Consider the following 12,831-nt stretch of genomic DNA (forward strand, 5'->3'; position numbering starts at 1 on the left):
TCTAGAACTTAGCAGCAACATGGAACTATGCAGGGAAATAAAGTTCTCTCGTGTTGTGTGGAAAATAGTGATATTTTTGTGTTACTTCCAGATTATAACATTAGACTTGTAAGAGATCCACAAAGTGTAATGACTTCTTTGAGAAAGAATGGCACTTTAGGTGGCAATGCCAACTAACCATGGCTGATCTGAAAAGAACTAAGCAGGATCTGTTTGGCTAGTATTTGGAAAAGAAACCACCCATTACTGTGTACAAAAAGTTGGTATGGGAAAAAGCAGTGGCAAATTTCTTCCACTTGGGTTTACCTATGAGAAAGAACTTGATTTTATGAAAATATTCATGTTTTGGTATTATCTTTGCACTGTGAAATAAACCCAATACTTATTTTTGGTTGCTTCTGTTACACTTGATTTTGCTAAATTCCAGGGCAGTGAACAGATGCCCAGACAGTTGGTTCTTTTGGATCCAGAGACAATGAGGACTCCAATAAATACAGAGATCTTAACCTTTATTATTAGCACAGGCAAACAGATTTTAATGCATAATATAAAAAGCATGCATACCAAGCAAGATGATACCCAAATCTTTTATAAGCTGTCAGGAGCATCTTCTAAATAATGACAGTAGACACACCCCACGAGCAACCAGTTTCCGCAGCCCCCATTGCTGTGTTCAGAAGCTCCCAACAAACAACAACAACCCTGGGGTATTTATCAAAACTTGGTACCATGACTTCTGCTGCGGTCATGAGACCTGATCTTGACTCAGAGACACATGACTCTGGGATGGGAATTCAAAGTCTGAGATTCCCATAGTTTTGCAGCTATGAGAAGATTCCATTCTTCCCCCTTTCTCTTTTATTCAGCAATCAAATGAAAAACAGGCTCAGAATAAGCTCTAGGCTTCCAGGCTTTTCTCAGTATGAAGGGGAAATCAAATTATGTCCCTTAACTCCTCAAAATAACAAAAGTTTTTGGCAGAGTCACTGCACCTTATTATTTAAACTGTTCTAGGATAAGAAATCTGTGAGTACCTCAGAAGAGATTCAAGAGAGTTGTAATTCTTCTGGCAATTTAACCTCTCCCTTGAGCAATACTTCAGTGCTCTCACCATCTTTGGCTATAGCACCATCTCCTGCTATTTCACAGGATAGCAGCCTCCAGCACAGCCTTACAGATATGGGCCATGATCGACAACTAAGGTAAAATAATTGCAATAAGTGTGTGGCTTTCTTTTTTTTTTTTAAGACAAATATCCATCTTTATTTGCAGTAGTATAGTTACAGATTTTATTAGAGGTTTAGATTATTACTGTAACAGACATAATAGACTTACATGCATAACCTATCCTGCTATTTCATTTCATGGTAAGCAATGCTATGCAGAGCATAGAAAAGGTATTCATTTTTATAAAAGTGATGCTACAGGTAAAAATCATAAATATGTAGAAAGTTATATTCTTTCAGCAGGAAGATTTTTAAAAAAATAAAAACTAAAAAGAACTAATATTTAGAAGGAAAAAAGAAGAAAGGAGCAAAGACAAAAATGCAAAAGATGTGAATTTTAAAAATCTCCTGAATTATTATATGTAATTGAGTCCAAAATTTTCTGGCTTTCTACATGTCTACCAAGCATGTAAAATGTATTTCCTTTTTGATTACATTTCCAACATAAGTTTAAGAAAACGTTATATATTCTATATATATTTCTGGTGACATATACCAAAGTTATATCAGGAAATTATATATATTGAAACATATACAAAGAAATTCATTAATACATTTTTTATTTTTGATCTATAAGCTGACATTAGCAATTCATCTAATTTTTATATGCAAAATATATTATTTTATATTCCTTTAAACTCATTTTAGAGTGCTCTCTAATAAATAATTCAGATATACATAGACATGCATTTTTTAAAAAAATAACTGTATGATATAGAAACAGAAAAAATATCTGCCAAAAATATGTGAGTTGTATTTTAGTTGCTTCACAGTACACAATAAAAGTTGCTTCACAATGCACAACAGCAAAACAAATGTGCATATAGACATATATACACGCATACCTAGAGAAAGTACTAGCATCAGCTTTCTAAGCAACTTTACAACCCTTGCAAAAGTCACAGCTTTCTTGATCTAAGAGAGCTGCTTCATGTGAGTTGCAGAGTACTGTACAGATAGTCCTCACTTAACAACTGGCTGCTTAGGGATTGTCCAAAGTTATGATAGACCTATCTAGAATTACTTATAACCCTATTTCAAAGTTCTGACAGTTGCATCCTGCCTGCAATCATGTGATTGCATTTTGGTTGCTTGGTAATCGCCTTCTATTTATGGATGCCTGCAGTATCCCACAGTTGTGTGACCATGATTTTTGGCATTTTTTTGCTGGTATCCAGAGTTTACTTTCAGTTTCTGACAAAAAAACATGCATTGCGAAAAATGGGTTTGCCTAATGACTACTGCAAAAAAGGTCATAAATTAATCACACAATTTTGAACTCCATTATGGTTGTAAGTTGAGCACTTTCTGTAATAGAATTATTCACAATGCTCTGTTTCACATGACTGCATAATGTTCAGATATTAACCTACTGACTTTCTAACATGCAAATCCAAGATTCATTTCTTCTTTCCTTCCTTCCTTCCTTCCTTCCCTCCCTCCCTCCCTCCCTCCCTCTGTTCAATTTATTTGTTCTGGCATTAAATATGTTCTTTAATTTCTGGTTGTCTAGACTGCTACTTAGTCAACCTGTTCAGCCAATGGTGCCTGGATCCTGTCATGCAAGGGTGACAGATGTTGATGCAGCTGGACACAGCGAAAAGTATGTCTCCTGAAACTGTTGGTGGGGAAGTTTCAAAATGTATGAGAGAAACAGCATTCACCATTAAATCATGAAACTACATCTAATTTAGTGATGCCACATAGACAAAGCAATCAGTAGTTATGGAACAACAGTTTTAGTCCTTATGCAGTCCCTGCTATACATTAAACATACAAGTGGTTCTTGTTATCCATGGTTCTGTGTATGTGTGTTCTCTGTGGCTAAAAAGACACCAGACCTCTGAATCCAAAGGGAAGATTTTAATGGGTCTGCAATTTTGGAGTAAGGATTTTGTTTTTCTACGCTTCTGCAAAATGGTGATAGGTTTTTCCTTATGCTTAAAAAATATTTTTCTTGTCTTGATAACAGTGCTTGCTCACTGGACTAACTCCCATAAATAATAAGATAGCTATTTGTATAGTTCACATCCTCCTTACCCCACTTCCCATTTTAAACTTTTAAAAACCAATTGTCCAGGTAGATTAATTTTTGTCCTATTTGAGTCATGTAGTAGTATCTTTTTGTGTGTGTAAATTGGCTCCGTGATTGTTGATACTTAGATATGGCCTTAATTTGTGATATATAAAAATATATATGCTGCCATAATAGAACTATACAAGTAGTAATTTTTTCATGTCTTTTACTCAGTATTGACTTGTAGCAAGTACCTGGACAAATCTCTGCAATTTTCTTGTCAACATTTCCAGAAGTGGTTTGTCATTACCCTCTTCTTCCTAGGATTGAGAAAGAGTGCCTAGCCCATAGGATTTCATGCCTAAGGGAGGACCAAAATTCACAGTCTCCTGGTTTCTACAGCTATGGTCCACCTCATGGTCTTTGTCACATGATGAATGGATCTGGGAAGGCAGGGCTGAGATGAAGTCATGCTTTAGCAATTTTTTTTTTAAGTTGAGGTTTATGTTTGGGCAGAATAATATATCCAGGCAAGATGTAAATTCTAACAGAACAAAATGAAGATCGTTAAAGATTAGATTCATAATGATGAGGCACATGGCCCAGGAAAGCTTCAAGTAAAGCTGCTACAGAGTCATCCAGTGCAAATATTGCTTAGCAACAGGCTTATCAATTTCAGTCACCAACAGACCTGCAGTTCCAGTTAGGAACTGAAACCTTTGTACAGCTTGCATATAGCAGTTATGTCTGTAACAATACCTGAACAGCATATGACACTGTCACAACCAGAGGTTTATGTAGAAAACATGTGCTTCATAGGATGGATTATCCAGGATATAGTAATATCTATGATAACCTTCTGGAGAAAATAGCTGTCTCCTACTGGTACATCCACAACAACTCTTCTTTAGTCTTTTGAAGATATTTTTCCTTAATTTTCTTTGTATTGCCCCAATCCTCAATTTCTAATTTAAATACTATTCCAGTTTCCAACTCTTCTACCTCTGAAGGGAAGAACCAGTTGTCATCTCATTAGCACCAAAACAAAAGTATCATAATGTTAAATCAGTTTCTGACTTTACAACATTGCCGTCATTCCTGCTTAGCTTCTGTCATGCTGGGAGACCTGCCAAAAGGATTTTAGATACACAGATTCTTCATAAAGGGTAGAAATGGATAGGGTTAGTTGTTTAATGCTTCATATTTTTATCTGTTGCTCCTGACAGATAATCAATAAAATTTAGATTTTGCCGTACAGAGTTTTTAACTGAAAATCACAAGACTGTTTCTTTTCATAGGTATTTTCAAAAAATACAATCTTGCCAAGGTTTGGAAGCACAAACTTCCAGCAACGGTACACCAGTGGTGCTTATGAGACAATCAGGATTGCACCCAGGATTCTCTGGAGTATCACCATCTCAACCCTCATGTTTGCAATCTATGCATCAACATCTTCCACAGCAATGCTACCTTCAGGTGGGTTGGAACAAATATACTTTAATGTAAATCTGATTTGAATGTCCTTTTAGCTGCAGGGGCAACAGAAAACTCTTTTAAGAAAAAATAATAATGTTTCTTCATTGTTCTTTATACAGCAGTGAAGGGGAAGCAACTTTTTGAGTTGCTAAAATTGAGCCTGGCCATTAGCAATAGCGTTTCGGCTTATATACTGCTTCACCGTGCTTTACAGTCTTCTCTAAGCAGTTTACAGAGTCAGCATATTGCCCCTAACAATCTGGGTTCTCATCTTACCAACCTCAAAAGGATGGGAGGCTGAATCAACCTTGAGCCTGGTGAGATATAATCAGCAGTCAGCAGAATTAGCTTGCAATACTGCATTCTAACCACTGGGCCACCAAAGCTCTAGTTACTGATTAGTTACTGACTTAATTACTGACATCAGATTAGTTTCTGACAACATCTGCCAGTACACAGTTATTTTGGGGGCATGTTGCTACTGTATAGGAAGTCCTCAACTTACAACAGTTCATTTAGTGACTGCTCAATGTTACAACAGCACCGAAAAAAGGGATTTATGATTGTTTTTCACACTTATGACCATTGCAGCATTCCCATGGTCACATGATCAAAATTCATGTGGCAACTTGACTCATGTATGACAGTTGCCATGTGCCAGGGTCACATGAATCCCTTTTGTGACCTTCTGACAAGCAAAGTCAATACAAAAGCCATTAACATTCACTTAATCGTATTACTAACTTAACTGCACTTAACAACTATGGGAAGAAAGGTTATAAAATGGGGCAAAAATCACTTCATAAATGTTTCACTTAGCAATATAAATTTTGGGCTCAATTGTGATGTAAGTAGAACTACTTGTCTATGCAGGAAAAGCATCCTATCTTTTACAAATAATTCCTATAGCAGACTTATTGCATATACCAATTCTTGAGTTATATTATATATCTATTTTATACCATATGTTGAACCCCAAGTTTTATTTATATTCATTGTTGTTTGATTTGACATTATGCCTGACTGCATTTAGGACCTTTCTTGACCTACTGTATATCTTTTTTTAGTATGATACAATTGGAGTTTTTTTTATTGCATCAACACAATCTCATTTAAATTAGTCTTTTATATTAATCTTTAACCCAGTGGTTCCCTAACTTTTTCAGTCCACCGCCCCCTTGGTGCTACAAACTCCTCCTCGGTGCCCCCCACCCAGGGGTTCAAATTTCTGTGGGCGTGACCTAATTTGAGGGCGTGGCTTGCTGGTCACGTGACTGGCTGATGTGGCTTGCTGGCTGGGCATGGCTTGCTGGTCACATGACCTGGTAGGTGTGGTTTGGTGGTCATGTGACTCAGTGGGCGTGGCCAGATAATTGGCAAACCAAATACAAGTGGTCCTCACTTAATGGCTGGTTGTTTAGCAAGTGTTCTAATTTATGACTGGCCTCCCCAGAGCTACTTGACCTGTTTTTGGAGTTTTGACAGCTATGCACACACACACACACACACACACACACACTCCCTTCTAACCCTGCTGGAGGAGGTCATTACACTACAATTGGCAAAGCATCTCTGATTAGATTCTAGTAGTGAATAGAATCTAATCAGAGATGCTTTGCTGATTCTTGTTGATTTGTTTTATTTGTATTTCTTTATTTTTATGTCGCTGAACTGCATTGACATGTGTGTCCCTTCTTGTGCACAGGCTAGAAGCTTTTGTGATTCTTTGCAGGAAAAATTACTGACCTCTGGCTTTGCTCTACTTTTCAAACGTGCTGCCACTGCCATGTTCTAGGTGCTGGCCCCGCAGGTCCATCCCACTGAGCCCGCTGCACCGGAGGGACCTGTCCAAGCAAATCTGAGTGAAGCGGTGCACCAAGTCAATGGGGTAAGCCTGAGAGAGGGAAAGAGAGAGAGAGAAAAGAAAGAGAGAGAGAGAGAGAGAGAGAGAGAGAAGAAAAGAAAGAGAAAGGGGGAAGAACGACAAAGAGACAAAGAAAGGGGGGATGGAAGGAAGGGACAGAAAGAAAGAAATAAAGAAGGAGGGAGGAGACAGATAATGAGATATCTATTCTAGTCGAATCACCTGCTCCAGCAGGGTTAGAAGGGAGTGTGTGTGTTCTTGTAATTTAGCAGTACATTTTGGTTTTGCCTTCTTCAGAATTGGCACTGTAATACATTGGGGAAAAGTAATTTTTTAGGGTGGAGATCTGGTTCAATGGATCCTGTTTAAAGCCTCAACGAAGTGTGAGATTTTCCTGATAGTCTTGACCATGTTTCATCCATGAAACCTTTAATAGAAGCCAAAGATGTTTCAATGTGGAAAAGGGCCTCAATCTAAACTAGGCCTCATTTCAGTCTGATGTATCAGGTTTCTCTCTCTCTCTTTCTCTCTCTTTCTCTCCCACCCTGATTGGCTTTGCTCTACTTTCCCGATATGCCTGCAGGGCCGACGGATGGATAGATAGAGAGAGAGAGAGAGACAGATAGGTAGGTAGGTAGATGGATATATTGGTAGGTAGGTAGGCAGGCAGGCAGAACTTTTGGTTGGATGTATGGATAGATAGGTAGGCAGGTAGGTAAGTAGATAGATACATTGGTAGATAAGTAGGTAGGTAGGTAGATATATTGGTAGGTAGATAGGTAGGAAGGCAGGCAGGCAGGCAGGAAGACAGACAGAGACCTTTTGGATGGATGTATGGATAGATATGTAGGTAGGTAGGTACGTAGGCAGAAAGATCTATATTGGTAGGTAGGCAGATAGGTAGACAGAAAGGCAGGCAGGCAGGCAGGCAGGCAGGCAGACCTTTTGGATGAATGGACAGACAGACAGGATGTGACAGCGGCGGCACTTTGGGAAAGTAGAGCAAAGCCAAAGTGACTTTCCCAATGTGCTGCCGCCGCTGCATTCGACACCATTGAGCCTCTTGCCCCGCTCTGGTGCAACAGTAAATGGGATGAGCCTGCAGTGCCGGTGCCTCGAATGCCCCCCTGCCGCCTCTTAGCGCCCCCCTTCAGCAGCCACTTCCGAGTAGAGCCCGTCCCACCTCCTGTAATCCCCAGCATTGCTTCGCACAAACTTCTAGCCTTGGTCCACCAAGCAAAACCTCCCGACACTCAACTCCACCAAGAATGCTCAACATGCCGAAAGGCCCGCCCTACATAATTCCTGCGACACAACTACAAGGCGGCACATGCGCTTTTACCTCGCTTTCTTGGGAAGACCTTCCTTGCAGCTGGCTTGACCCGGCCCATGTGGAGACCTGTCACGGTTCAGTGTAGGCAAGACTTCTGGGATGGGAAGGGTGAATCCTGCCTGCAGCTGCACTGCGCTGATCTCCTGTGCCTGCAAAAAACCTACAGCTGCCGCATGTTTTTTTCAGTGTGGCTGGACTCCAGCACTCCCCCTTGCCTCTTAGCGCCCCCCTGAGGCATCCCACATACCCCCAGGGAGCGGTACCACCCACTTTGGGAACCACTGGTTTAACCTATGTCCATCTATAATGTATTCCAATTGCTATATTGTGATGTTTGCATTCAGAAATACCCTTTCTTTGTTCAACATACTACTACAGGTGCTTATTCTATTGTAATCAAAATATTTCTTATCTTCAGATGAAATAAGAGACGTGTAGAAAAATTCCTAGCCAATGCCTGTACTATGATATTCATAATGACTGCCAGCCAAAATCCTCTATATATTGCAGTAACTTTGAATAATATTAACACTTTCTAAAATTTAAGTATTGTTTCACCAAAATGTTAACCAATGGTTCAGATAATTCCACATCTATATACAGTTTAAATGATAAAGGAACTCAAGCAAAGTTTTCTTATCAAACAAAAATGAACAGAGAGCAAAAATCTAAGTTTGTCAAGAATAATCCATACGCTTACTATTTATATTCTCTAATACCATCTTTCTATTAAATCTATCTAATTTTGTAATTTATCATACAAGAAGGATCCTTTGGATTTATTTATTTTTCTAAAACAGCACTACTATGTCTACAAAAATGTTACATAATCCAAAGGACATCTGCAAAGGCATTTTGAGCAAAACTATTAAAAAAGTAATTCATGAACTCCCTTATTCTATATTTCTATGCATATAGCTTTTTGTTATGTTTATAGGAGGTATAGTAGTTGTTTTCCATTCTTATTGATTGATGCAAGGATTAAAAAAACCTCTTAAGTAACTTATTCTAATTACAGTTTTTCTTTTATGTTAATATGTATTTTATTTTCTGAATTCTTGCTCTTTAAACACTGTCTCCTTTATATTTAAAGATTTCAATTGATTTAAAATAGTTTCAATTAAAATTTTGAAGTACATTTACTTACAGTATTCTACTAATAGTTCAACATTTTAGCATGAGAGCAAAAAGAAAAGCATTCTCTGTTAGACATAGTTCAAATTAGTGGTAGTATTCGACTGGTTCTGCCCGATTCTGCCCAGTTCTGGAGAGCTGGTAGTGGCGATGAGCAGTGGAGATTAAAGCTATCTAATTTTGTAATTTATCATACAAGAAGGATCCTTTGGATTTATTTATTTTTCTAAAACAGCACTACTATGTCTCTTCACTGTTCTGTGTTTGGCCCACCCGCCCGCCTAGGCTCCCGTACTCACTTTTATGGCCAGAATTCAAAGTGCAGCTGCTTTGCGCGGCACAAAACAGCGCCGCGCGGCAGCTGCTGCAGTGACCACCGTTGTGCAGGCTTGCAGGAGGCGTGCGCGTGCACGCAAAGTGTGCATGCACGCAAAGCGCACCAAGCCATGCCCACCGAACCGGTGGTAACTTTAGTTGAATACCACCACTAGTTCAAATGTTTCTAAACGTAGGAGGAAGCTAACTGTAAATTAGTTTCAATACTGTATGTGTAGCTATAGAAAAATTTGGTCATGTTTTATGTACATCATGCAAGCATCAATATGTTTGTTTATTTTTCATATTTTTTTAACCACCCACCTCCCTTAGTTTGTTATCTGGAACAAACTGTTTTAATGTGATTATTGTGCAGGAAAATGGGAAGCGTACATGAGGTCATTATTTCTAAATTTGACTTTAGCACATTGTCTTTGTCAAGTGCACTTCCTTTTGTTTTATGCATCATAATAACTTCCTTGTTCCTTTTGTTTTTTCCTTTTGCTACGTGGGAACTCCCAGAATGATGACTTGACTTTGTTTTTGATATTATAGCCAGTAAGCTGGTACTTAAGTCATTTTTTTCATGGTGAGCTTAAAGTAGAAGGTGATATGAACCCACTTTATCAATAATAAAGTTTATTAATAGATACTATCAATCACTGGGCATAAAACACGTTTAGTTTTTATAGCAAGTTTGAAGTGTTTAATATGAGATATAGGTAATAAGGCCTGAGAACTCAGTTGGACTGATTTTCCAAATGTGTATACACTTGAAAAGGCAATTAAACTGAAATATTGATGCCAAACAAGATTGTCGTAAAAAGATTAGAGCTGTTACAAAATATAGTAGAAAAATACGTCTGATACAAAATAGAATTTAAGAGAGATTCCTTGATGACATTGGTTAACAAAAGTCATATTCCCTGTTTACTTTCAAAGCCATCGATTAAATCAAAGAATTCCAGTTTAATTAAGCCTTTGGTCTATAATCGTATCAAATCTGGACCATGATTAATATAGTCTAATAGGTAAAAATCACATATTTTGCAATAAAAACTGAATTCATTATTTTTGACTTATTGAACCATTTTAACTGCATTACATTTTGTTTCTTATATGTAGGTACAGCCAGCAAGCTCTTTGCACAGGGAACAAGCAGATTCTCTGCCTGCGACTCCCTACTCTCTACAAGAAGAGGGTATCGAGTACCACCACATGCCAATGAAGCACCAACCTGCTGCCAGACGTACCATGAGTTTATCTGAAAATTTAAACGTGCCACATCGGCAGTAGATTCTGTCTTCTCTGTCAATGCACACTTAACTTTATTAGTGGGAGGGGAATGTTTGTGTTATAAAGAATACTAGGACCTTGGTGAAATAGTGCAATAAAATGGAAAGGGAACATTTTGCAGGTATTTGCACTATTTTGTGGTTATGCTATGAAATAATAAGACTGTGATGTTTTGGATTCCATTTACAAAGAGTGTTTCACAGTTATGTGGGAGCATGAATGTAACACCTGTTTGCAAAGACTGTGTCTTTTCCTAGGAAAGATGTAACTAATTTAAGGTTTTTCATACTGTTGCTACACATATTCTGAAAACCTTGATAGATGGAGTCTAAAATGCTGCACAGCAATAATGACCACTAATACTTATATGTACCAGTACCTGGTGTGCTAACTGGTACATTTTTCCTTGAAAACTCAGTTGAATAGTTTGATCAGAAAGTGTTCTGACCTCTCTACAAAAATCAAGAAGTGGGAGAAACACTTGGCTTTCATTGTTTAATTTAAAATGAAAACCATTGGTTAGAAAAATATATTCAGATTTTATTTTTTATTATGGCTAATTGTTTATTGTTTTGCACAACTGCACAATGAGCATAACTTGGCACTTTGAATTAGGAAAATTCCTGTTTCAGCAGCCAAATAAGCAGTGAGATACCGTAGATCATGCTGTCATTTCTTTAGAACAATCAACACATCTTTAGTCTGTACCCTTTGGACTCATAAATTGCAAGTATTAAGTTATTGTCACCCCACCCAATGTTTCTACTGTCAAGAAATTACAATTGACAGCTTCCTTTTCATTTAGTATAGTATAAACAGTTAACCTAAGCACAATCATGCAGCTATTTATTCCAACATAAAATCACGCTGTCCAAACTCTTTATATTTTTTTCTCATAATGGAAGTGTTTCTTCGCTAGTCACAGAATAAACATCTGAAGATTATGCACTGTGTCACAGCCCGTTAAGTGGAAAAATGCTGCAACATATCTAGTTCATGATTATATTTAAAGTGGAATTTTCCTTAAAGCGTTGCACTTTGTATGCTTTACATTAATGTTTCTAAGAGATATTTTATGTCATTATAGAATAAGTAGTGTAAAAAATGTTGTTGTTAAAAAAACCAAAACCCCAATCAATTTATATATGAAATAAAAGTATATGAGAATATGTGGAGATTATTATATGTATGGAAGATGAACTGCTCTTAGTTTTTTTGTAATAATTTTTATTAGAGTTTGCAAATACAAAGACTAATACAAACTGAGAAAAAATATAAAAATTAAAGAAGAGAAATAAAAAGGGATAGAAAAAAGAAAATTAAAAAGGAACAAAAAACAAAAATATATGAAAGATGACTCCCCCTTCCTCCAGATAGTATAAATAACTTCAGTAACTTAACTTCAGTAAAAAAAGTATCCTTTCCATATCTCATCCCTTAGCAATAATCAAATTATAAAAGCCCATCATTCATTTCTAATCAGCAAAAGTCTATTAAAAGTTACCAGAAATAATAACATTTCTATTTTAATTTTAATGAAGCTACTTTATATTCCAATTTATCACTTTATCTAAGATGAATGTTTTTTAGAATCCTTGTTTTTAAACTTTTTTTTATGGGTGAGAATTTAGATATAGCAAGACAACTTCACAGTTATAGGTTTAATACACCTGTCTACAGTATGCTCTTGGTAAAACATATGCTCTGATCAGAGACATAAGACTGCCAAACTAGCCTGTGATTTGTTGTAACTTGGCCATTGCCTATGGCTTTCATCCCTTCTGACTCTCTTTTCTCAATCCTGTCTCTTGAAAGCAGCATTCACAGTATTGTATTCAGCAAGGTGAATAAGTTAACTATTCAGTGTGTAGTACAACATATACAGTATGTAGTGAATGCAGGTGCTCATTTACCAAATAGTAACTTATTAAGGCATCTAGGAACTATTCCTCTTTAGCTTCCTCGCATACAAGAGAATTATCCTACACTTCTGCTGTCTACAGATAACCCAGTTAGACCTATTCAATGCCATTTAAATGTCTGATATTTAAAGGCCGATAGGATAACACAGGTTGTCCTTAATTAACAACAATTTATTCAACAACCATTCAAAGTTGCAGTGGTACTGAATGAGTGATACTTATAACTAGTCTTCCTGTGATTGTGATCT

The 12,831-nt window shown here is 37.3% G+C and overlaps 1 protein-coding gene across 1 annotated transcript in view; it reads left to right on the forward strand.

Moving 5' to 3' along the window:
* Window positions 1-10,774, forward strand: part of NPAS2 (neuronal PAS domain protein 2) — a 68,491-nt gene extending 57,717 nt beyond the window's left edge. The window contains exons 18-21 of the mRNA XM_026707555.2: window positions 1,015-1,202; window positions 2,740-2,829; window positions 4,542-4,719; window positions 10,491-10,774. Of these exons, the coding sequence (XP_026563340.2) occupies window positions 1,015-1,202; window positions 2,740-2,829; window positions 4,542-4,719; window positions 10,491-10,661 (627 nt within the window). The 3' untranslated portion in view covers window positions 10,662-10,774. The remainder of the gene's footprint in view (window positions 1-1,014; window positions 1,203-2,739; window positions 2,830-4,541; window positions 4,720-10,490) is intronic.
* Window positions 10,775-12,831: the final 2,057 nt, after the last annotated feature.

Source organism: Pseudonaja textilis, chromosome 8, assembly GCF_049901715.1.
Source record: "Pseudonaja textilis isolate UNSWEBS1 chromosome 8, rPseTex1.2, whole genome shotgun sequence".
NCBI classification, from domain to species: Eukaryota; Metazoa; Chordata; class Lepidosauria; order Squamata; family Elapidae; genus Pseudonaja; species Pseudonaja textilis.